This window comes from Anomaloglossus baeobatrachus, chromosome 5 (genome assembly GCF_048569485.1).
Source record: "Anomaloglossus baeobatrachus isolate aAnoBae1 chromosome 5, aAnoBae1.hap1, whole genome shotgun sequence".
Classification (NCBI taxonomy): Eukaryota; Metazoa; Chordata; class Amphibia; order Anura; family Aromobatidae; genus Anomaloglossus; species Anomaloglossus baeobatrachus.
In genome coordinates this window covers 15210213-15236651 of record NC_134357.1, presented here as the reverse complement: position 1 = coordinate 15236651, position 26439 = coordinate 15210213, and the positions used below count along the sequence as shown (strand labels likewise).

Below are 26439 nucleotides of genomic sequence, written 5' to 3'. Positions count from 1 at the left end.
CATTCAGACTTTGATAAATTTCAGTTCTAGATCCGGACTTGACCTGAACCTCATTGGAAGTCACTGATTGGTCAGTACGGGTCTCCATCCACATACAGCCAACCATAAATGCAACACTTTCGGGGGTGGGAAAGCGGGGGTTTTTTTTAGGCACATTACATCTGAAAACATTGTTTTTACCCCCAGTGAGAGCCATTCTGAAACTGCAAGCGGCTCACACTGAGCCGAGCACCGAGTGTACCCGAGCACAGCGAGCGTACCCAAGCACAGCGAGCGCACCCGAGCACAGCGAGCGTACCCAAGCACAGCGAGCATACCCGAGCACAGCGAGCGCACCCGAGCACAGCGAGCGTACCCAAGCACAGCGAGCGCACCCGAGCACAGCGAGCGTACCCAAGCACAGTGAGCATACCCGAGCACAGCGAGCGCACCCGAACAGAGCGAGCGCACCCGAGCAGAGCGAGCGCACCCGAGCACAGCGATGCTTGATCGAGTGGTTAGCAAACGTAAAGCACCCGACCTCCAAACTCGGACACTGAGATTTTTTTAAAAAGTCCGTGTTTTTACTGTTCAAGTTAATAAAAGCACAACTTTTTCCTTGCTTGAATCGTGGAATGCTGAGTGACATTTTTTGCATCATATCTACTAGTGGATTTGGACATTTAATACTCGGGTGCTGTTGCAGCTTTTCTTTATGTAACTAAAAAAGGGATTTTGGCATAAGTAACTGCAAATATTTTTACCTTCTTCTGCTCGTGATTTCTAATCCAATGTTGGGCAATCATTGCAGACTTACACCAGCTCATCCAGTGCTACATCCACCACTGTGGTGCCCACACCGTTAAAAAAAGTGTGTTGTGGTTTATTAACAGCCTTCAGCTCAATCTGGAGCCCTGGCGACTCGATGGATGAATGCTATGTGGGAAAATTGATCTTGTGCAGCCTAGATAGGTCCACCAGGGTCTTCTCCACCTAGATTGGACCACCAGGGTCTTCTCCACCTCGATAGACCCACCAGGGTCTTCTACAACTAGATAGGTCTACCAGGGTCTTCTCCATCTAGATAGGCCCACCAGGGTCTTCTCCGCCTAGATAAGCCCACCAGGGTCTTACATAGTTACATAGTTACATAGTTACTTAGGTTGAAAAAAGACCTAGGTCCATCTAGTTCACCTTCCTCCACCAGTTCTACATTTGGTCACTAAGTCATTTATAACCAACAATGTTTTGTGTACTGAGGAAATCATCCAGCCCTTTTTTAAAAGCTGTTATAGTATCTGCCATTACTACCTCTTGTGGTAGTGTATTCCACAGTCTTCTCAGCATAGATACGCCCACCAGGGTCTTCTCTGCCTAGATAGGTTCACCAGGGTTTTTTCTACCTATATAGGTCCACCAGGGTCTTCTCCACCTAGATAGGTCCACCAGGGTCTTCTCCACCATTTTTTGGAAAAGTATCAATCCAATGGGTTGCTGGTCTTCTTCTTCGCCTTGCTCATTCTAGTCTTCCAAGCATGATGTCCTTCTCCAGTGATTGCTCTGTTTATATGATGTGGCCAAAGTATCAACTCATAGTTTGGTGATCCTCGCTTCCAGTGGCATGTCTGACTTGATTTGTTCCAGAATTCATTTGTTTGGTTTTCTTGCCTTTCTTGGTATTGATAACATCCTTCTCCAGCACCACATTTCGAAAGCGTTGATTCTTCTTCTGCCTTGTTCCTTAATCATCCAGGTTTCGCATCCATATGTGACTACAGAAAAAACAGACTATGTACAAGCCAAGACCAGACTATGTACGAGTCTTGTCTTCACCACCAACACAACACACTAAAGGCCCCGTTACACGCAACGATGTATCTAACGAAATATCGCCGGGGTCACGGATTCTGTGATGCACATCCGGCATCGTTAGCGACGTCTTTGCGTATGACACCAACGAGCAAGTGTTAATGATGGAAAATACTCACCAAATCGTCCATCGTTGACACGTCGTTCATTTTCATAAAATCGTTGATTGTAGAGGACGCAGGTTGTTGGTCGTTCCCGAGGCAGCGCACATCGCTACGTGTGACACCTCGGGAACGATGAACTACAGCTTACCTGCGGCCACCGACAATGCGGAAGGAAGAAGGTGGGCAGGATGTTACACCCGCTCATCTCCCCCCTCTGCTTCTATTGGGCGGCCGCTTAGTGACGCCGCTGTGACGCCGCACGAACCGCCCCCTTAGAAAGGAGCCGGTTCACCGGCCACAGCGACGTTGCTAGGCAGGTAAGTCTGTGTGATGGGTCCTAACGATATTAACGATATAAACGACGGGGGCAGGTACAATCGCTAGCGATATCACTACGTGTGACGCCCCCTTTACCGTTCCTTATAGCTAGGAATTCACATGTGAGCAGCCAATCCGGGACTATTGCATGCCACGAGGAAACAACATCCTTCTGGAAATAACAAGCGCCTAAGAAATGGCAGGCGCTGCCGCTACAAGGTCAGGGAATAAATTCTAAACATTTCATCAATGGGGATAAAGTTGGTCTTTGAAAAGCAATCAGATATGAAACAGAGCAACGTGGGAAACCGAAATGATCGACACAGATCATAATGATCGCACTGCTCACATCTGCAGAAATGCACTAAATGTGGCGAAGGCAGCAAGTCATGTAGTAATCAGCAGCATTTTGAGTTCAGCTCTGGAAGTAAATGGAATGTATATAATATAATGCTAAACATCTTGGTAACAGTTTGCCATCATTCAGCCATTTATTCATTTAGCTTTCTAGAACCTTTTGATATAATTTTGATCAATAAATGAACGGAATCGTATAAAAGTTTTCTAGACTTTATTTATAAAGGATTATATACAATTATTGTCCTTCTTTTCCCCCACGTGGTGAGTAAACAAAGATCACCAGATAAATTGGCCATTATGTAGCGATTCTTCCCTCTGAAAGGATAAGAATTTAATTATAATTATAATTTTTATTCATTTATATAGCGCTATTAATTCCACAGCGCTTTACATACATTGGCAACACTGTCCCCATTGGGGCTCACAATCTAGAGTCCCTATCTGTATGTCTTTGGAGTGTGGGAGGAAACCGGAGTACCCGGAGGAAACCCACGCAAACACGGGGAGAACATACAAACTCCTTGCAGATAGTGTCCTTGGTGGGATTTGAACCCAGGACCCCAGCGCTGCAAGACTGCAGTGCTAACCACTGAGCCACCGTGCCGCAATCCAAGGTTCACGGATCAAAGGTGAACTATCATTTTATATAAAAGGATCTCTGAATATCATTTATAAAGGATACGCAGGGATTATAACTGGACAATTGGAAACATAATCTCCCCGGAGTGACGGCTCCGGAGAATCCTTCACTGTCAGGAACAGACCTAAGTCTCCGACTCTCCACCGACAAAACAACAGATGACAAAGCATTGCCGGAACCAAATATTAAAAAAAAGAAGAAATGTTTCTAGTTTTGTGCAGAACTTTTGGCTGATACATTGTGTAGGATCTACGTCATCTGATTGGCCGGGATTGAAGTTCTATACGTATTGTTAAAAAGAATGATAGTTCTCCTTTAAGCACCTTATTTACATAACTGTCCTGGTAAATTACAGCAAAGTTTATCCGATGGTAACTTTTTAAAAAAATATTCAAAGAGCATTTACCCCAAAAATTAAAATAAAAAAAATCAAATGTAAATGTAAATCCCTGATGTCATCCTCTTCGGTCAGCTGGGAAAATGGGGAACTGCTAAGATGGCGGCCATCGCAAGTCTTACCGGATTTGTCACTCACTTATTCCAGACGTCTAATGGACAACCTGCATCTTGTGAGATTCAGAAAATAATCCACTTCTGCTAAATGTATACAGTGTAACTGATTGTCGAGAACATGGACCGACCGGACGGCACAATGCTATCTATAACAACACCTTCCTATGGTTAGGTACTAAACTCATCCGGCTCTAGCTTCTCCGATGATTCATTTTCTGGACATTATCAGCTAAAACTTACCGCAAACTGATGGAGATTGGAATCCTGAAGAAGGCGAGACTCAGCACATCACCAAAATGTATTGTGTAATAACACTGGACATTTGACAAGCTTATCCTTCACCCTCAATGTTTATCTGCTACCCGCCATAATTATCCTCCACCCTCAATGCTTATCCTCTTCCCTCAATGTTATCCTCCACCCTCAATGCTTATCCTCCACCCTCAATGCTTATCCTCTTCCCTCAATGTTATCCTCTTCCCTCAATGCTTATCCTCTTCCCTCAATGCTTATCCTCTTCCCTCAATGCTTATCCTTCACCCTCAATGTTTATCTGCTACCCGCCATAATTATCCTCCACCCTCAATGCTTATCCTCTTCCCTCAATGCTTATCCTCCACCCTCAGTGCTTATCCTCTTCCCTCAATGTTATCCTCCACCCTCAATGCTTATCCTCCACCCTCAATGCTTATCCTCCACCCTCAGTGCTTATCCTCTTCCCTCAATGTTATCCTCCACCCTCAATGCTTATCCTCCACCCTCAGTGTTATCCTCTTCCCTCAATGCTTATCCTCTTCCCTCAATGCTTATCCTAAACTCTCAATGCTTATCCTCTTCCCTCCATGTTTATCCTCCCCCTCAATGCTTATCCTCTTCCCTCCATGTTTATCCTCCACCCTCAATGCTTATCCTTATTCTCAATGCTTAGTCTACACTCTTCATGCATATCCTCCATCCTCATTCTTCACCCTCAATGCTTATCTTCCACTCTCCATGCTTATCCTTCACCCTCAATGCTTATCCTCCACTCTCCAAACTTATCCTCCATCCTCAATTCTCAACACTCAATAGTTACCCTCCAGATTATATGCTTATCCTCCCCCCTCCATACTTATCCTCCACTTTTTATACTTATTCTTTACCCTCAATGCTTATCCTCCACTCTCAATGTTTATCCTCTTTCCTCAATGCTTATCCTCCACTCTCAATGTTTATCCTCTTTCCTCAATGCTTATCCTCCACTCTCTATGGTTATCCTCCACCTTCAATGCTTATCCTCCACTCTCCATACTTATCCTCCTGATACCATGCTTATTCTCCACCCTCAATGGTTATCCTTCAGCCTCCATACTTATCCTCCACAATCAATGCTTATCCTCCACAATCAATGCTTATCCTCCACCAGCAATGCTTATCCTCCACCCTCTATGCTTATCCTCCACAGTCGAAGCTTATCCTCCACTCTCCATACTTATCCTCCTGATACCATGCCTATCCTCCACTCTCTATATCCATTCTCCACCTTCCATGTGTATCCTTCACCCCTTCATACCAGGATATTTTTTCAATGCTTCCAATATTCAATATTGGGCCCTATCTCATTATTAGTTTGGGAGCCTCACCATCTGGAAATAGCAGATGAGAAACCCCTGTAAGAGCTGCAATGATAGCAAAATAGTCGTCCCCCAGTTTTTTTTCCCAGTTTTTGTAATTACAAAAGAGGACAAGTTAAAGGAATTGTCCAAATTATGGAAAAGCGCCACCCTAAGTTATAGGCTGTCTCTGGTATTGCAACTCATCCAATTCAAATAAAAATGAATGAGCTGCCATTGCAGACACAGTCCATAACCATCCTGGACAATCCCTTTAAGGATTTATATTTACCTTTTAGTTATTGTCTTAGGAGGGAAATGCCCTTTTAACCCGTTCACCGCTAAAAGACAGGTGACATTTTTGCAAGTCCTCTCGATCAGCGAAAGGGTTAAAGCATGCAAATTTCTGGTGTACGTCAATTCATTGATCATGTACAAACACAAGTGAGTTTAAAAGAGGGTAGATGTGTCCCATTGAGTTTGTAGCCTTTGTACAAGGTGACGACTCGTCCTCTTCATCAGCGTTAAAGCTAAAAACCTCAGATTTATTCAGAATTTGGGAGCAGTCCGATGCAGGCGGGCTTCCGTCCGTCCTCCTTTCTTGCCCTCCTTTCTTCTTTCACACATTAACATAAGTCGGGTTTTCGTTTGTGCTTTGATTTTCAGCAGCCATTGAAATACTTCCTGGGAGGAATGGAAAGAAAATGTTACCAATGGGGTTTATTTTTTATTAAAAAGTTGCAAAACAACGATGAACTTGGATTTCACATATCTGGAACATTATTGCTGGAAACAGACAGGAGGACCACAAAGAGGTGACACTGAAGACCACACGCAGAGAGGGGAGAGGCTCCTGCTGCACTCATTACCCATGCTTGGGCAACATTTTCCCATATCAGGAGCTTGGTTAGTGGTTCCGGAGATCATTATGTAGAGGTGACGTCATCATGTTCTCACAATGTCATCATAGACTTTCTGGAGACAATGAGGAACTTTGGCAAGAAGACAACAAGTGTCCCTCCAGGTCACCGGCAAGGTCAGGAACGTACTGTAGATACCTACCAAGAAGTCTGCTCCAGCGCTGTCCATTATTTTGGAAATAAAGTTGAAGTTGTGCCACCATCCAATCACTAATAACGGAGAACAGCCCACCCTCAGCAGTAATGAAGGACAGCCCACCCTCAGTAGTAATGGAGGACAGCCCACCCTCAGTAGTAATGGAGGACAGCCCACCCACACTAGTATTGGCAGACAGCCCACCCTCACTTGTAATGGAGGACAGCTCATCCTCACTTGTAATGGAGAACAGCCCACCCTCACTTGTAACGGAGAACAGCCCACCCTCAGTTGTAATGGAGGACAGCCCATCCTCAGTAGTAATGGAGGACAGCCCATCCTCAGTAGTAATGGAGGACAGCCCACCCTCAGTTGTAATGGAGGACAGCCCACCCTCAGTTGTAATGGAGGACAGGCCACCCTCAGTTGTAATGGAGGACAGCCCACCCTCAGTAGTAATGGAGGACAGCCCACCCTCAGTAGTAATGGAGGACAGCCCACCCTCAGTTGTAATGGAGGACAGCCCACCCTCAGTTGTAATGGAGGACAGCCCACCCTCAGTAGTAATGGAGGACAGCCCACCCTCAGTAGTAATGGAGGACAGCCCGCCCTCAGTAGTAATGGAGGACAGCCCATCCTCAGTAGTAATGGAGGACAGCCCACCCTCAGTTGTAATGGAGGACAGCCCACCCTCAGTAGTAATGGAGGACAGCCCACCCTCACTAGTAATAAAAGACAGCCCACCATCACTATTAATAAAAGACAGCCCACCATCACTATTAATAAAAGACAGCCCACCCTCAGTAGTAATGAAGGACAGCCCACCCTCAGTAGTAATGAAGGACAGCCCACCCTCAGTAGTAATGAAGGACAGCCCACTCTCAGTAGTAATGGAGTACAGCCCACCCTCAGTAGTAATGAAGGACAGCCCACCCTCAGTAGTAATGGAGGACAGCCCATCCTCAGTAGTAATGAAGGACAGCCCACCCTCAGTTGTAATGGAGGACAGCCCACCCTCAGTAGTAATGGAGGACAGCCCACCCTCAGTTGTAATGGAGGACAGCTCATCCTCACTTGTAATGGAGAACAGCCCACCCTCACTTGTAACGGAGAACAGCCCACCCTCAGTTGTAATGGAGGACAGCCCATCCTCACTAGTAATAAAAGACAGCCCACCATCACTATTAATAAAAGACAGCCCACCCTCAGTAGTAATGAAGGACAGCCCACCCTCAGTAGTAATGAAGGACAGCCCACTCTCAGTAGTAATGGAGGACAGCCCACCCTCAGTAGTAATGAAGGACAGCCCACCCTCAGTAGTAATGAAGGACAGCCCACCCTCAGTAGTAATGGAGGACAGCCCATCCTCAGTAGTAATAGAGGACAGCCCACCCTCAGTAGTAATGGAGGACAGCCCACCCTCAGTAGTAATGGAGGACAGCCCATCCTCAGTAGTAATGGAGGACAGCCCATCCTCAGTAGTAATGGAGGACAGCCCACCCTCAGTAGTAATGGAGGACAGCCCACCCTCAGTAGTAATGGAGGACAGCCCACCCTCAGTAGTAATGGAGGACAGCCCATCCTCAGTAGTAATGGAGGACAACCCACCCTCAGTAGTAATGGAGGACAGCCCACCCTCAGTAGTAATAGAGGACAGCCCACCCTCAGTAGTAATGGAGGACAGCCCATCCTCAGTAGTAATGGAGGACAGCCCACCCTCAGTAGTAATAGAGGACAGCCCACCCTCAGTAGTAATGGAGGACAGCCCATCCTCAGTAGTAATGGAGGACAGCCCATCCTCAGTAGTAATGGAGGACAGCCCATCCTCAGTAGTAATGGAGGACAGCCTACCCTCAGTAGTAATGGAGGACAGCCCACCCTCAGTAGTAATGGAGGACAGCCCACCCTCAGTAGTAATGGAGGACAGCCCACCCTCAGTAGTAATGGAGGACAGCCCACCCTCAGTAGTAATGGAGGACAGCCCACCCTCAGTATTAATGGAGGACAGCCCACCCTCAGTATTAATGGAGGACAGCCCACCCTCAGTAGTAATGGAGGACAGCCCACCCTCAGTAGTAATGGAGGACAGCCCACCCTCAGTAGTAATGAAGGACAGCCCACCCTCAGTTGTAATGGAGGACAGCCCACCCTCAGTAGTAATGGAGGACAGCCCACCCTCAGTATTAATGGAGGACAGCCCATGCCCTGCACTTCTTGCAGGAGCCGTGAGGGCTCACAATGATAATTTGACCATCGAAACATACACCGGTGCATAGATCCAAACCCACATACCCCCATGATCACTACTAAAATTATCAAAAATAAAATAACTAAAAAAAAAACTTTTAAAAAGTAAGTAACGTAAAATATCAGCTTTATCCCAATATAAAATGAACTTATACATTTAAAAAAAAACCCACCAGAATTGCATTTAGCATCGAGTTTGTTATCGCCACAATCTAACGGACCTGGGGAATCATGTGGCCACGTTTACTGCACAATGAAACCTGTAAAAAGCAAAGCTTAAAAAACAATAGCGGATTTGCAGGGTTTTTTTTACACCATTTCTCTGCACTTGGATTTTTTTCTGTTTTCCAAGACATTATATGAAAAATGGAACGGAGTTATCAAAAACTACACAAAACAACAAAAGTGGAAATAACGAGAAAAGCAAAAATAAAAATGGCCCATTTTTTTGGGGTTTATTTCTATCCTAGCAGGTAATATGGCACCCATCCATTGCAGATATAATTATAGTTAGATCAGATCTACTTCTTACCTGTTCTGGCTCCAGCGCCGCTCCTTGCTCCCGTCTCCTGCACCAGCTCCTAGCCTGGTAATAATCTGTTCACCTACAAAGCATCTCTGATATCATCATCCAAGGCTTTTTAAAGATGGCTCCCGCACAAAATATGTGCTTGAGTAGTCACAAAAGTTTAGCATTTTTTTTTCACATGCCTTTCCAGGGGTTAACCTCTGCTTCCTCCAGACGTCGCTCCAGCCAGCCGCCTGATTGTCCTTCTTACAATTTCCCTCTGCTTTCCAGAATTTTATATATTTCTACTACCAGCTCAGCCCAGTGAGACCTGTTACAAGCTTCACTCCGCTATCAAGGTACCTGACTGCGATAATGTCCTGTGGTTTACCATGTCAATGCTGCAAATACCTGATTGCATATATACATGTCTAATAAACCAGCTGTTAACCATCTCCTTGCTGCAAGTACTGTATACGAATGTCCCTATCCATCCTGTGGTTTGCTGTCTCTCTACTGCAATCTCCTGATTGACTGTATTTGTCTCTAATTCTCTAATAACTGTGGTAAATGGTCTCCCTGGTACAAGTCCCTGATTGCATATATACATAACTAATAAACAGTTGTTAACCATCTCCTTGCTGCAAGGTCATAACTCCACCAACCCTGTGGTTCACCGCCTCTCTGCTGCAATCTCATAATTGACTGCATTTGTCTCTAATCACTCAGTGGTAAACGGTCTCCCTGCTGCAAGTCCTTTATTGTGTGGGTGTATATATATATATATATATATATATATTGTTAGTACAATTATATATATATATATATATACATTAATATAATATATACAGCTGAGTGTGTATATATATATGTATGTATGTGTATGTCCGCTAAAGGAATCCGCACCGTCGCATTTACAATTACAAAATTTTGCACAGACACCTCATGTGACTCAGGGAACGTCATAGACTATGTTTTGAGAGGAAAATTTAACCCCGCGCTTTAAAGTTACTCTCCAAAAAACCTGCCTCCATTAAACTTAGTGGAGCTGCGAGCTACAGGCTATTAATAGAAGCTATGATTGGTTGCTATAGGAACAAAGGACATTCATAGTATAAGAAGCTTATGTGTCAGGTAATATGATGTCGGTGGAGAGACAGATAGAGACAGACAGACAGACAGGCACAGACAGACAGGCACAGACAGAGAAAGAGACACACCAGGAAAGAGACAGAGACAAACAGAGACAGATAGAAAGACACATGGGGAAAGAGACAGACAGAGGCAGACAAGGAAAGAGACAGACAAAGACAGACAGGGAAAGAAACAGACGGGGAAAGAGACAGATGGGGAAAGAGACAGATGGGGAAAGAGACAGACGGGGAAAGAGACAGACAAGAAAAGAGACAGATGAGGAAAGACAGACGAGGAAAGAGACAGATGGGGAAAGAGACAGACAAGGAAAGAGACAGACGGGGAAAGAGACAGACGAGGAAAGAGACAGATGGCGAAAGAGACAGATTGCGAAAGAGACAGACTGGGAAAGAGACAGACAGATAGACAAAGACAAACAGGGAAGGACAGGGAAAGAGACATTCTGGGGAAAGAGACATTCTGGGGAAAGAGACAGACAGCAAAAGAGACAGACAGCTAAAGAGACAGACTGCAAAAGAGACAGACAGCAAAAGAGACAGACAGCAAAAGAGACAGACAGCAAAAGAGACAGACAGAGAAACAGACAAAGACATACAGGGAAAGACGGGGAAAGAGACATACCGGGGAAAGAGTCAGACCGGGCCAAGAGTCAGACACTGAGAGAGAGAGACAGACATAGAGACAGACAGACAGAGACTGGGAGAGAGACAGTTACTATCCCGAGCAACACCAGGGTACTACAGCTAGTAATATATATATATATATATATATATATATATATATATATATATATATATATGAATTGTACTAACAAAAAAGGGAGACCACTAACAACTCACCAGTCCAAAAGGTGTAATGGTGTGGTGCATGGATATCCTACCTTACCAGGAGATGTAAAGCTGGAAAAACATGGAAAGATCCAGCAGCCGCAAATAGTTGGTTGAATTGAAAACATGATTAAGAGTATGTCTCCTTTAGGTCGAAACGCATAGGAGCTTTTTTTGTCTACACACGTTTTTTGGAATTGTTTTAATGAACAACATTAAAGCTATGTTTTAAATTCAACCAATTATTTGCGGCTGCTGGGTTTTTCCGTTTTTGTCCATAATTCTACTAAACCTGTGGTTAACCATTTCTCTGCTGCAAATTCCTGTATATAGCTTTTCTCTACCTGCATGTACTGTCTCCTTTACATCCTGAATACCCAGCAAGCCTGGTCCTTACTGATCCATCTGATGGTCATTTCCACTGTATCATTGCTTCTGGTCCGTGTTGTTCACATATAAGAAACTCCATCTCACCAGGGGAGCCCATAACACTATGAGCCCAAATATTATATGGAGTAGAAGAGATCAAGCATACAATATACGGCTACTACACACAACTATCTATCCCCCAATGCTCACACTCACCACCCATGTCCAAGCACCAATCCATCCCGACTCCTACTGATGAAGAAGGGCATGATTATCCATTCTAGGAATCATGCCGATGGTCAAACTCCCCACAGTCTCACCTTTGTCACCCATCCAGGGGATCTTATTACTCTTTACTTGTAATTTGACCACCTGGAATCCTGGATAATGTGTATACTGCCGACTCCACTTGATGACACAATTTAAGAAGAAATGTTTGAAAACTTCCAGATGCCTTCAAAAAGTTGTTACAAAGTCTTCAGAGATGACTGTAGCACGAGTTCTTCTTCTTCATTGTTATGGAGGAGGCAGAAGATTTCACTGGAGTGATTATCGTCTTTCCAATCTTGCGCTTCTCCAGATCTTTAGCGGTTACACTACACTGACGTATAGATTGTTCTGTTAATAACACGAGTACTTGGCATGGTCGTCGTTGCCCTTCATGCTCCTAACTCTTGGTTTATGGCCAGATCCTTCCCCGTGTGAGATAATTGCCTTCTTCTCACCACTCCATATTAATTATCCAGGAAGTGGAGCGGGATCCGCGCTACTTGAGTTTTTGATGCATAATTTTGGGAAGATACTTTACATGTTTGGTGTTTCGATGAGCGTAAAACCAGAAGATTATCACAGCCGGGGGGAAGTTAGGCTCAAAGAATCTCATTCTCTATTACATACACTGTGTTTTTGGCTGTTGGACGGATTTTTGTCCCCCATCGAAAAGCAACATGATGTAGAGGCAGCAGCCCTAATTCCAGCCATTGTGTCCCTTACTGCGCTGATTGATGTAGTTTTTATATAATCATTATTTTATCTGCTGCAGATTTACCAATTCTCTGCAAACCTCCTAAATATAAGACAATAGAGGAGGCAGCACACCAATTGGAAAAATGCAAAAAGGCTGACTATAGAGTCTCCAGAATGGGCAATGAAATGTCCACCTTCCTGCATTCTTTCAACCGGTGTGCCACCTCCACTTTTGATCATATAGATTGATAGTTGACTCACGTCACATCTGCAACCAATCTCTGGTCTCAGGTGTGACTTTCGGCTAAGGCCATTGATTGATCCCATGAATGATGGATGGTTCTGCACCATTTCCAACACCGGTTGGGGTCACCGGACTGGCACTGCTGGATCGTCAATGGATTTATTGCCTAAACAATGGTTATATTTGTATCTTCTAATATTTTCTAATTCTAAAGAATCGTGAAATGTTCTGATTTGGACACAATAATATATACTGGACCACAATGCATCCTGTTATCACCCATTTAGCTCTTGGGCGTCATCCTTCAGGCCCAGAGAAATACCCAATATTCTTTGGTTTATCACCCCCAAATATTTCCTTTTTACCTTTTATTTTTGAATTGGAGTTAACATAGATGGTATAAGCTATAGACATAGTAGAGAAAATCCATCTAATATTTCTATCTTGGTAAAACTTTTAAAATAGTGATTGTTCAAGAACTAACTTTAATGAAGCCTTCGCGTGTCCTTCTGGCCATCCGCTAAAGTTCTTCACCCCCCAACCCATTTCTAAGATTTTTTAGCCGTTCCTTAAAATACCCTGGTAGAGATAAAGTCCTCATCCCCTGCTCTGGAAGCCATTGCAGCGGGACCGTGGAGCTGTGGTCCTAAGAGCGTCCGATGGGCGCAGTCTGTGAACGGATGGCACGCGTTCCACGTCCTCCTCTCGGGGCGGATGGCTTCTGTCCTGTTTTCGCTTACTTAGCTTTCCTGCCGTGATCCGGCCACTTCCAGCCTCTTCCTTTTGTAGTCTATTTTACTTGCGATCCTGTTAAAATATCCTTTAATCTCAGCCTCATAAAATTCAGGAGGAATGAGTCTCGCATTAGCATTTGGCTGGTTCAGCTGCTGTCCGTGCTGCTGAGCCTTTAATTTCTTGCTGAAAAGGCTTAAAAAAGGTTTTAAATGTGCAACGCAGAGAACATTGTAACTTTGAAAATGTGAGAATATTACATTTTATATCAATCCAGGGCGTTAACATTGTCAAATATGTGGACATCTTAAGGACAAATAGCAGCGGCCGTGCGATGCTCTGCTTAATTGTGAGCTAAAAAAAGATCAAGAGCTAAGATACGGTAATGTATGTGCAGCGGTGTATAGCACGTGTATAGCAGAAAGATCCCGGAGAGAAGGATCACATATTATATTACTTACCCTGACTGCAGTCCTAAGCCTTATTCTATTATCCTCCAGAGCTGCACTCACTATTCTGCTGGTGCAGTCACTGTGTACATACATTACTGATCCTGAGTAACATCCTGTATTATACTCCAGAGCTGCACTCACTATTCTGCTGGTGCAGTCACTGTATGCATACATTACAATACTGATCCTGAGTTACCTCCTGTATTATACTCCAGAGCTGCACTCACTATTCTGCTGGTGGAGTCACTGTGTACATACATTACATTACTGATCCTGAGTTACCTCCTGTATTATACTCCAGAGCTGCACTCACTATTCTGCTGGTGCAGTCACTATGTACATACATTACTGATCCTGAGTTACCTCCTGTATTATACTCCAGAGCTGCACTCACTATTCTGCTGATGCAGTCACTGTGTACATACAATACATTACTGATCCTGAGTTACCTCCTGTATTATACTCCGGAGCTGCACTCTGTATTCTGCTGATGCAGTCACTGTGTACATACATTACATTACTCATCCTGAGTTACCTCCTGTATTATAATCCAGAGCTGCACTCACTATTCTGCTGGTGCAGTCACTGTGTACATACATTACTGATCATGAGTTCCATCCTTTATTATACTTCAGAGCTGCAATCACTATTCTGAACTGAATGCAGCTCTGAAGGATATTGCAAAGTAATTCAGGACAGAATTCCTAACCAATGCATTCACAATGTAACTCATTCTGTTATGTGAATGGCGGCTGTGCCCTTTTCGCTGTGTTTCTCTATAACTTGTTGCTATTAATTGGAATCTGCAGGTTCTATAAATCTTTGCATTCATTTCACATTGAAGTCGTCAGGAGGAAATTGGAAGAATCGGTGGAAAAGAATCCAGAGGGACAATGTCCATGTCTGCGTCATTTCGTCCCTTTTTTGACTTCTTCGGGTTGGATTCTTTTTGATTCTTTGTATTTTTCCACCTCCTGATGATAAAATGGGCGAGGTGGAGGTTCAGGAGATATGTGATATATGAAGCTTACGTGGATCCATACTTGTATCTAGAGGATATAATGTGATACCTAATGTGATCCAGTCTGATATGTGGGGGTCTTCAGTCCTGGGGTCCAGCGTGGGAGACGCAGTTCTGACCTGTATGAACAGAGCCCTATATACTGTATACATTGTGTTTTGTTATCTGCTTTTGCTCCCGATCATTTTAGTATCCGCATTACTATACTGCTCTGAAATTGCTTTCTAGCTGAAAATCAAATCTTTATCTTCTACAGAAAGTACAAGAAGCAAAACCTGATATTGAAAGGGAATGAGGAATGAAGCTTTACGAAGCCTTTTCATGTGGATGGCGCCGGCGCCTCCCGCTGCTTATTCTGTTTAATGTGCTTCATTCATTAATTCGGGATCAGTAGTGACTGCTGGAATTATGAGCATCAGCCCCGGTTAGGAGCTGATTTCCTTCTTCAGATGCACGCAGCAGTGGAGGGACTGGGGAGGATCAATTACCCGCGCGTCTCGGGGTTAGTTACAGAAGACAGGGATACGACAGAAGGAATAAGTAATAAAGATGACACAATGTCTCAGAGCGGAAGGAAGGGTCATACAGAGTGCTCGGTCATTCAGACAGGCAAGACTGGTCACTTGGGTTCCCGTACAGCCAGTGAGGACTCGCCACTTATTTACCTATGGGCTGTGTTTCCAACTTGCCCTCTAACGGCAGCTCGGGGCCCATCGGCTGAGTGTGAGGGACATTAGGTGACAAGCTGTCGTTTTGACTGCCTGGACTGACCATCTCTCGCTCTTTCTCATTCTGCATCTGTGCATATACATTAATTCCAGGAATTTTCCTAAAAACATCAACAGAGACGTCATTGCTTTTGGCGGTCAATCGCTGCAAACACCGCCAACGAGGAACAGGACTGGGGTTACCTTTTAAATTTATAGATGACGAAGACGGCCAGTCCGACGAAGACCACCGATAAGAGCATCAGCATGGCGGAGCCGCTGTGACTCGGAGTCAGGTCCACCAAGGGGGCTGGAAAGATCAAAGGAGCGGAGATTATCGATCTAGTGAAAGCAACACGTGATTGTGACATATAGCAAACTGTCCACAAAGTGTCGAGACCCTCAACGCCAACGGATCACAAAAAGTCAGGTCCTAGACATTCAGCCATCAAGTGCCCCCCAATAAGTCTTTATCTAAGGATATCAACTAGAAAGGACACCAGTGGCACCTCCTGCTGTAAATAATAGCTGTGTTTTACTAGGGGAACCTCAGAAACATCACCTTTTGGAGGACCCAAGGCAGGACCACAGATCTAGAAGCTTATTTCCGACCACTGGGAAGGAGCATTACTGATCTCCAGGACAAAGCAGTGAATGAAGCGGTGGCTGATGATGCACGTCTGCACTGCACTCATTGTCCATGGGTCTGCCAGTGCTAGTGGGGGGCTGAACTCCGACAACTGGGAGTCCCTCAGACAATAAGTGGAGCAGTGGTGTGCACGCTGAGCATTGTGGAGCTCGGTCCTCCGCATCAGTACGACTCCTACCCAGTTATCATTCAGGAATAACCCTGCCCGTTATCTAGGAATTTAACACTGATGGCTTGTATTCTGGATAGGCCACTAATAATGGCGGTCCAGCCACTGACCAATACCGGGGTAGAGGATTCTCTCCATTACTCCCATCCATCCAATGTTCTTAACCCCTTAGGTTTTCTGCAGTTCCCAGCACAGCTGGATATCTGGGAGGACCGCTGTGCAGAAACAAACCGGGAAGGGGACAAAATCTTACATCAGGACCATGGGTCACCTGGGTGTCACCTGAGATCCTGATCCTGTATCTTGGATGAGATTATTCCATGCTTCACCCGTATAGGAGGCAGCGCCGAAGGGACAGTGGATGATGGCACTCTGGGAAGGGACAATGGATGGCACTCTGGGAAGGGACAGTGGATGGCACTCTGAGAAGGGGCAGTGGATGATGGCACTCTGGGAAGGGACAGTGGATGATGGCACTCTGGGAAGGGACAGTGGATGGCACTCTGAGAAGGGACAGTGGATGGCACTCTGAGAAGGGACAGTGGATGATGGCACTCTGGGAAGGGACAGTGGATGGCACTCTGGGAAGGGTCAGTGGATGACACTCTGGGAAGAGACAGTGGATGATGGCACTCTGGGAAGGGACAGTGGATGATGGCACTCTGGGAAGGGACAGTGGATGATGGCGCTCTGGGAAGGGACAGTGGATGATGGCGCTCTGGGAAGGGACAGTGGATGATGGCACTCTGGGAAGGGACAGTGGATGATGGCACTCTGGGAAGGGACAGTGGATGATGGCACTCTGGGAAGGGACAGTGGATGATGGCACTCTGGGAAGGGACAGTGGATGATGGCACTCTGGGAAGGGACAGTGGATGATGGCACTCTGGGAAGGGACAGTGGATGATGGCACTCTGGGAAGAGACAGTGGATGATGGCACTCTGGGAAGGGACAGTGGATGATGGCCCTCTGGGAAGGGACAGTGGTTGATGGCACTCTGGGAAGGGACAGTGGATGATGGCACTCTGGGAAGGGACAGTGGATGATGGCACTCTGGGAAGGGACAGTGGATGATGGCACTCTGGGAAGGGACAGGGGATGATGGCACTCTGGGAAGGGACAGTGGATGATGGCACTCTGGGAAGGGACAGTGGATGATGGCAATCTGGGAAGGGACAGTGGATGGCACTCTGGGAAGGGACAGTGGCTGGCACTCTGGGAAGGGTCAGCGGATGACACTCTGGGAAGTGACAGCGGATGACACTCTGGGAAGGGACAGCGGATGGCACTATGGGAAGGGACAGCGGATGGCACTCTGGGAAGGGACAGCGGATGGCACTCTGGGAAGGGACAGCGGATGGCACTCTGGGAAGGGACAGCGGATGGCACTCTGGGAAGGGACAGCGGATGGCACTCTGGAAAGGGTCAGTGGATGGCACTCTGGGAAGGGTCAGTGGATGGCACTCTGGGAAGGGTCAGTGGATGGCACTCTGGGAAGGGTCAGTGGATGGCACTCTGGGAAGGGTCAGTGGATGGCACTCTGGGAAGGGACAATGGATGGCACTCTGGAAAGGGAAAATGGATGGCACTCTGGGAAGGGACAATGGATGGCACTCTGGGAAGGGACAATGGATGGCACTCTGGGAAGGGACAATGGATGGCACTCTGGAAAGGGACAATGGATGGCACTCTGGGAAGTGTCAGTGGATGGCACTCTGGGAAGGGTCAGTGGATGGCACTCTGGGAAGGGTCAGTGGATGGCACTCTGGGAAGGGACAGTGGATGATGGCACTCTGGGAAGGGACAGTGGATGATGGCACTCTGGGAAGGGACAGTGGATGATGGCACTCTGGGAAGGGACAGTGGATGATGGCACTCTGGGAAGGGACAGTGGATGATGGCACTCTGGGAAGGGACAGTGGATGATGGCACTCTGGGAAGGGACAGTGGATGATGGCACTCTGGGAAGAGACAGTGGATGATGGCACTCTGGGAAGGGACAGTGGATGATGGCCCTCTGGGAAGGGACAGTGGTTGATGGCACTCTGGGAAGGGACAGTGGATGATGGCACTCTGGGAAGGGACAGTGGATGATGGCACTCTGGGAAGGGACAGTGGATGATGGCACTCTGGGAAGGGACAGTGGATGATGGCACTCTGGGAAGGGACAGTGGATGATGGCACTCTGGGAAGGGACAGTGGATGATGGCAATCTGGGAAGGGACAGTGGATGGCACTCTGGGAAGGGACAGTGGCTGGCACTCTGGGAAGGGTCAGCGGATGACACTCTGGGAAGGGACAGCGGATGACACTCTGGGAAGGGACAGCGGATGACACTCTGGGAAGGGACAGCGGATGGCACTATGGGAAGGGACAGCGGATGGCACTCTGGGAAGGGACAGCGGATGGCACTCTGGGAAGGGACAGCGGATGGCACTCTGGGAAGGGACAGTGGTTGATGGCACTCTGGGAAGGGACAGTGGATGATGGCACTCTGGGAAGGGACAGTGGATGATGGCACTCTGGGAAGGGACAGTGGATGATGGCACTCTGGGAAGGGACAGGGGATGATGGCACTCTGGGAAGGGACAGTGGATGATGGCACTCTGGGAAGGGACAGTGGATGATGGCAATCTGGGAAGGGACAGTGGATGGCACTCTGGGAAGGGACAGTGGCTGGCACTCTGGGAAGGGTCAGCGGATGACACTCTGGGAAGTGACAGCGGATGACACTCTGGGAAGGGACAGCGGATGGCACTATGGGAAGGGACAGCGGATGGCACTCTGGGAAGGGACAGCGGATGGCACTCTGGGAAGGGACAGCGGATGGCACTCTGGGAAGGGACAGCGGATGGCACTCTGGGAAGGGACAGCGGATGGCACTCTGGAAAGGGTCAGTGGATGGCACTCTGGGAAGGGTCAGTGGATGGCACTCTGGGAAGGGTCAGTGGATGGCACTCTGGGAAGGGTCAGTGGATGGCACTCTGGGAAGGGTCAGTGGATGGCACTCTGGGAAGGGACAATGGATGGCACTCTGGAAAGGGAAAATGGATGGCACTCTGGGAAGGGACAATGGATGGCACTCTGGGAAGGGACAATGGATGGCACTCTGGGAAGGGACAATGGATGGCACTCTGGAAAGGGACAATGGATGGCACTCTGGGAAGTGTCAGTGGATGGCACTCTGGGAAGGGTCAGTGGATGGCACTCTGGGAAGGGTCAGTGGATGGCACTCTGGGAAGGGACAGTGGATGATGGCACTCTGGGAAGGGACAGTGGATGATGGCACTCTGGGAAGGGACAGTGGATGATGGCACTCTGGGAAGGGACAGTGGATGATGGCACTCTGGGAAGGGACAGTGGATGATGGCACTCTGGGAAGGGACAGTGGATGATGGCACTCTGGGAAGGGACAGTGGATGATGGCACTCTGGGAAGAGACAGTGGATGATGGCACTCTGGGAAGGGACAGTGGATGATGGCCCTCTGGGAAGGGACAGTGGTTGATGGCACTCTGGGAAGGGACAGTGGATGATGGCACTCTGGGAAGGGACAGTGGATGATGGCACTCTGGGAAGGGACAGTGGATGATGGCACTCTGGGAAGGGACAGTGGATGATGGCACTCTGGGAAGGGACAGTGGATGATGGCACTCTGGGAAGGGACAGTGGATGATGGCAATCTGGGAAGGGACAGTGGATGGCACTCTGGGAAGGGACAGTGGCTGGCACTCTGGGAAGGGTCAGCGGATGACACTCTGGGAAGGGACAGCGGATGACACTCTGGGAAGGGACAGCGGATGACACTCTGGGAAGGGACAGCGGATGGCACTATGGGAAGGGACAGCGGATGGCACTCTGGGAAGGGACAGCGGATGGCACTCTGGGAAGGGACAGCGGATGGCACTCTGGGAAGGGACAGCGGATGGCACTCTGGGAAGGGTCAGTGGATGGCACTCTGGGAAGGGTCAGTGGATGGCACTCTGGGAAGGGTCAGTGGATGGCACTCTGGGAAGGGTCAGTGGATGGCACTCTGGGAAGGGTCAGTGGATGGCACTCTGGGAAGGGACAATGGATGGCACTCTGGAAAGGGAAAATGGATGGCACTCTGGGAAGGGACAATGGATGGCACTCTGGGAAGGGACAATGGATGGCACTCTGGGAAGGGACAATGGATGGCACTCTGGGAAGGGACAATGGATGGCACTCTGGAAAGGGACAATGGATGGCACTCTGGGAAGGGACAATGGATGGCACTCTGGGAAGTGTCAGTGGATGGCACTCTGGGAAGGGTCAGTGGATGGCACTCTGGGAAGGGTCAGTGGATGGCACTCTGGGAAGGGTCAGTGGATGGCACTCTGGGAAGGGTCAGTGGATGGCACTCTGGGAAGGGTCAGTGGATGGCACTCTGGGAAGGGTCAGTGGATGGCACTCTGGGAAGGGTCAGTGGATGGCACTCTGGGAAGGGTCAGTGGATGGCACTCTGGGAAGGGTCAGTGGATGGCACTCTGGAAAGGGACAACGGATGGCACTCTGGAAAGGGACAACGGATGGCACTCTGGAAAGGGACAATGGATGGCACTCTGGAAAGGGACAATGGATGGCACTCTGGAAAGGGACAATGGATGGCACTCTGGAAAGGGACAATGGATGGCACTCTGGAAAGGGACAATGGATGGCACTCTGGAAACGGACAATGGATGGCACTCTGGAAAGGGACAATGGATGGCACTCTGGAAAGGGACAATGGATGGCACCATGGAAGGGGGCAATGGATGGTACCCTGGGTGAAGGCAGTGAATGGCAGCTTATAATGATAGTGAATTTGTCCGGCTGCAGTACTGGGCACGGCCATCTGTACAGACCCAAGTCACACACCTAGCAATCCATTATTCATAATCTGGCCTAAAGGGGGCTTTACACGCTGCGACATCGCTAGCGATAGCATCCGCCCCCGTCGTTCGTGCGACATTTGGTAATCGCTGCCGTAGCGAACATTATCTCTATGGCAGCGTCACACGCACATACCTGGTCGGCGACGTCGCTGTGACCGCCGAACAATCCCTCCTTCAAGGGGGAGGTGCGTTTGGCGTCATAGCAACGTCACTGCGGTGTCACTAAGCGGTCGCCCAATACCAGAGGAAGGGCGGAGATGAGCGGCCGGAACATGCCGCCCACCTCCTTCCTTCCTCATTGCTGGTGGACGCAGGTGAGGAGATGTTCCTTGTTCCTGCGGTGTCACACACAGCGATGTATGCTGCCGCAGGAACGAGGAACAACATCGTACCTGCAGCAGCAACGATATTTGAAAAAGGAGCGACGTGTCAACGATCAACGATTTTTTACGTTTTTGGGATCGTTGATCGTCGCTCCTTGGTGTCACGCTGCGATGTCGCTAACGGCGCCGGATGTGCGGCACTAATGACGTGACCCCGACGATATATCGGTAGCGATGTCGCAGCGTGTAAAACACCCTTTAACTCCTGGACAATTCCTTTAAATGGGGAAAATTAGTACAAGTCATCATTTTTTGACCTCCAGAACCCTTACTAACCATTAAAACAAAAAGGGGCATAGTGCTTAGTAAGGGACTGTGCCTGGCCCTACAGCCCCCCATTTACTTATTGGTAGGGGCAGTGGCCCATTAATAAAATGTAATTGTCCATCATGTTAAAGGGATTGTAGCCACTTCTTTTTTTCAGGACTGAACCACTTCTGGCCAATGGCTTCCTGCTTTGCAGGTGTCTGTGCGGTCCTGATGATTGACAGCTCTGGCCCATAGGCGGAAATACCATTGGTGCCACCAGTGCAGCCACACAGGGGCCCAAGCAATATAGGGACCCATTTCTACCACCAAAGCAGATGGAATTGTGCATTATAATGAGACATTGGATGGCAAAGGGCCCATATATTGCTCTTGCACAGGGGCTCGTATATTGCTCTTGCACTCGTATATTGCTCTTGCACAGGGGCTCGTATATTGCTCTTGTATAGGGGCTCGTATATTGCTCTTGTATAGGGGCTCGTATATTGCTCTTGTACAGGGGCTCGTATATTGCTCTTGTATAGGGGCTCGTATATTGTTCTTGCACAGGGGCTCGTATATTGCTCTTGTATAGGGGCTCGTATATTGCTCTTGCACAGGGGCTCGTATATTGCTCTTGCACAGGGGCTCGTATATTGTTCTTGCACAGGGGCTCGTATATTGCTCTTGCACAGGGGCCCATATACTGTTCTTGCACAGGGGCTCGTATATTGCTCTTACACAGGGGCTCATATATTGCTCTTGCACAGGGGCCCGTATATTGCTCTTGCACAGGGGCTCATATATTGCTCTTGCACAGGGCCCATATATTGCTCTTGCACAGGGGCCCGTATATTGCTCTTGCACAGGGCCCATATATTGCTCTTGTATAGGGGCTCGTATATTGCTTTTGCACAGGGCCCATATATTGCTCTTGTATAGGGGCTCGTATATTGCTTTTGCACAGGGCCCATATATTGCTCTTGCACAGGGGCTCGTATATTGCTCTTGCACAGGGGCTCGTATATTGTTCTTGCACAGGGGCTCGTATATTGTTCTTGCACAGGGGCTCCTATATTGCTCTTGCACAGGGGCTCGTATATTGTTCTTGCACAGGGGCTCGTATATTGCTCTTGCACAGGGGCTCGTATATTGCTCTTGCACAGGGGCCCATATACTGTTCTTGCACAGGGGCTCGTATATTGCTCTTGTACAGGGGCTCGTATATTGCTCTTGCACAGGGGCTCGTATATTGCTCTTGCACAGGGGCTCGTATATTGCTCTTGCACAGGGGCTCCTATATTGCTCTTGCACAGGGGCTCGTATATTGTTCTTGCACAGGGGCTCGTATATTGCTCTTGCACAGGGGCTCGTATATTGCTCTTGTACAGGGGCTCGTATATTGCTCTTACACAGGGGCTCCTATATTGCTCTTGCACAGGGGCTCGTATATTGTTCTTGCACAGGGGCTCGTATATTGCTCTTACACAGGGGCTCGTATATTGCTCTTGCACAGGGGCTCGTATATTGCTCTTGCACAGGGGCTCGTATATTGTTCTTGCACAGGGGCTCCTATATTGCTCTTGCACAGGGGCTCGTATATTGCTCTTGCACAGGGGCCATATATTGCTCTTGTATAGGGGCTCGTATATTGCTCTTGCACAGGGGCCATATATTGTTCTTGTATAGGGGCTCGTATATTGCTCTTGCACAGGGGCCCATATATTGTTCTTGTATAGGGGCTCGTATATTGCTCTTGCACAGGGGCCCATATATTGTTCTTGTATAGGGGCTCGTATATTGCTCTTGCACAGGGGCTCGTATATTGCTTTTGCACAGGGGCCCATATATTGTTCTTGCACAGGGCCCATATATTGCTCTTGCACAGGGCCCATATATTGTTCTTGTATAGGGGCTCGTATATTGCTCTTGCACAGGGGCCCATATATTGTTCTTGTATAGGGGCTCGTATATTGCTCTTGCACAGGGGCTCGTATATTGCTCTTGCACAGGGGCTCGTATATTGCTTTTGCACAGGGCCCATATATTGTTCTTGTATAGGGGCTCGTATATTGTTCTTACACAGGGGCCCATATATTGCTCCTGCACAGGGGCTCGTATATTGCTCTTGCACAAGGGCCCATATATTGCTCTTGTACAGGTGCTCGTATATTGCTCTTGCACAGGGGCCATATATTGTTCTTACACAGGGGCCCATATATTGTTCTTGCACAGGGGCTCGTATATTGCTCTTACACAGGGGCCATATATTGTTCCTACACAGGGGCCATATATTGCTCTTACACAGGGGCTCGTATATTGCTCTTGCACAGGGGCTCGTATATTGTTCTTGCACAGGGGCCATATATTGTTCTTACACAGGGGCCATATATTGTTCTTGCACAGGGGCTCGTATATTGCTCTTACACAGGGGCTCGTATATTGCTCTTGCACAGGGGCCCATATATTGCTCTTGCACAGGGGCTCGTATATTGCTCTTGCACAGGGGCTCGTATATTGTTCTTGCACAGGGGCCCATATATTGCTCTTACACAGGGGCCCATATACTGTTCTTACACAGGGGCCCATATATTGCTCTTACACAGGGGCTCGTATATTGCTCTTGCACAGGGGCCCATATATTGCTCTTACACAGGGGCTCGTATATTGCTCTTGCACAGGGGCTCGTATATTGTTCTTGCACAGGGGCCCATATATTGCTCTTACACAGGGGCCCATATACTGTTCTTACACAGGGGCCCATATATTGCTCTTACACAGGGGCTCGTATATTGCTCTTGCACAGGGGCTCGTATATTGTTCTTGCACAGGGGCCCATATATTGCTCTTGCACAGGGGTCCATATATTGCTCTTACACAGGGGCTCGTATATTGCTCTTGCACAGGGGCTCGTATATTGCTCTTGCACAGGGGCTCGTATATTGTTCCTACACAGGGGCCATGTATTGCTCTTGCACAGGGGCCCATATATTGCTCTTACACAGGGGCTCGTATATTGCTCTTGCACAGGGGCCCATATATTGCTCTTACACAGGGGCTCGTATATTGCTCTTGCACAGGGGCTCGTATATTGTTCTTGCACAGGGGCCCATATATTGCTCTTGCACAGGGGCTCGTATATTGCTCTTACACAGGGGCTCGTATATTGCTCTTGCACAGGGGCTCGTATATTGCTCTTGTATAGGGACTCGTATATTGCTCTTGCACAGGGGCCATATATTGTTCTTGCACAGGGCCCATATATTGCTCTTGTATAGGGGCTCGTATATTGCTCTTGCACAGGGGCTCGTATACTGTTCTTGCACAGGGGCTCGTATATTGCTCTTGTATAGGGGCTCGTATATTGCTCTTGCACAGGGGCCCATATATTGCTCTTGCACAGGGGCTCGTATATTGCTCTTGCACAGGGGCCCATATACTGTTCTTACACAGGGGCCCATATTGTACAGGGGCCCCCTTCTGTCTGTGTCCGCCAGTGCTCTGACCAGTTGCATGGTTGCTCTCCCAGGCCGCTAGCAGAGGCAGCTGTTCTCCTGGAGCACTGGAGACGCCCCGAGGCCCTGCGTCTGGTCAGATCTAGGGATCCTTGTCGGCTTCAGGTTCCAAATCCTTGCTAACTGCACAGGCTCTTACCTAGGTCATCGAGACAATGAGCTGCTCACTACAGAATTCACAAATCTTTCCATTCTTGAGAACACGGAATATGAAATAAATTGCAACATTGATTGTCTCCCGAGCACTTTGCAATTAACCACCTAAGAACGTGAGACAACCCCTTTAAAGGTCTGAGGACCCAATTAAAAGTGAGAAATTGAGCTGAACTCTGGAAATCAGGACCATGAATGTTTTTGAATGTTTTGTCCTCTGCGGTAACTATTGTTAGAAGTGAGTGTGATGAAGAGGAGTTCATTAATTATACTTCAGACACATTTACCTGCCGACTAATAGATCCCACAGTAGCCGGGGAAGACTCGATTGGCATGTAGAGCACATGTACAACCGGGGCGAGCGCAACATCTGCTCAGCAGCTAATGGGATGCAAAAACATGAATTGCTATTCCCTGGGATCTTATTAAGAAGCGAGCTTGTAGCACATAAGCAGCTACACACGGAGGACCTTCTTATCAGCATCCAGCCTTCTTTGGAGACGAGGTCCCTGGGTAATACTCCTCTTATTTGTAGACTCCACCACATCTGTTAGAGCATCAAGGAGCCCTCGTCTGATCAAAGGCAGCGCGGTCTCAGTAAATAACGGAGGCTTTGACTTTTCTGACATGTATAAGGATCATAGTCTCTTACGGGTGAGGATCAGATGCTTTCCGCTCACTCCAGTTACGAAGAAAATGAATGGAGGTTTTTATGTTCTGGGAGTGAGAATTGGATGGCACTCTGTAAGGGGGCAATGGATGACACTATG

At 47.8% G+C, this 26439-nt stretch overlaps 1 protein-coding gene across 1 annotated transcript in view; it reads right to left on the bottom strand.

Annotated features, from left to right (window-relative positions):
- Window positions 1–2826: 2826 nt before the first annotated feature.
- Window positions 2827–26439, bottom strand: part of SORCS1 (sortilin related VPS10 domain containing receptor 1) — an 807859-nt gene continuing 784246 nt past the window's right edge. The window contains 5 exon segments of the mRNA XM_075348232.1: window positions 2827–5848; window positions 5851–5948; window positions 5951–6055; window positions 15618–15781; window positions 15864–15969. Coding sequence (XP_075204347.1) covers window positions 5804–5848; window positions 5851–5948; window positions 5951–6055; window positions 15618–15781; window positions 15864–15969 — 518 coding nt within the window. The 3' untranslated portion in view covers window positions 2827–5803.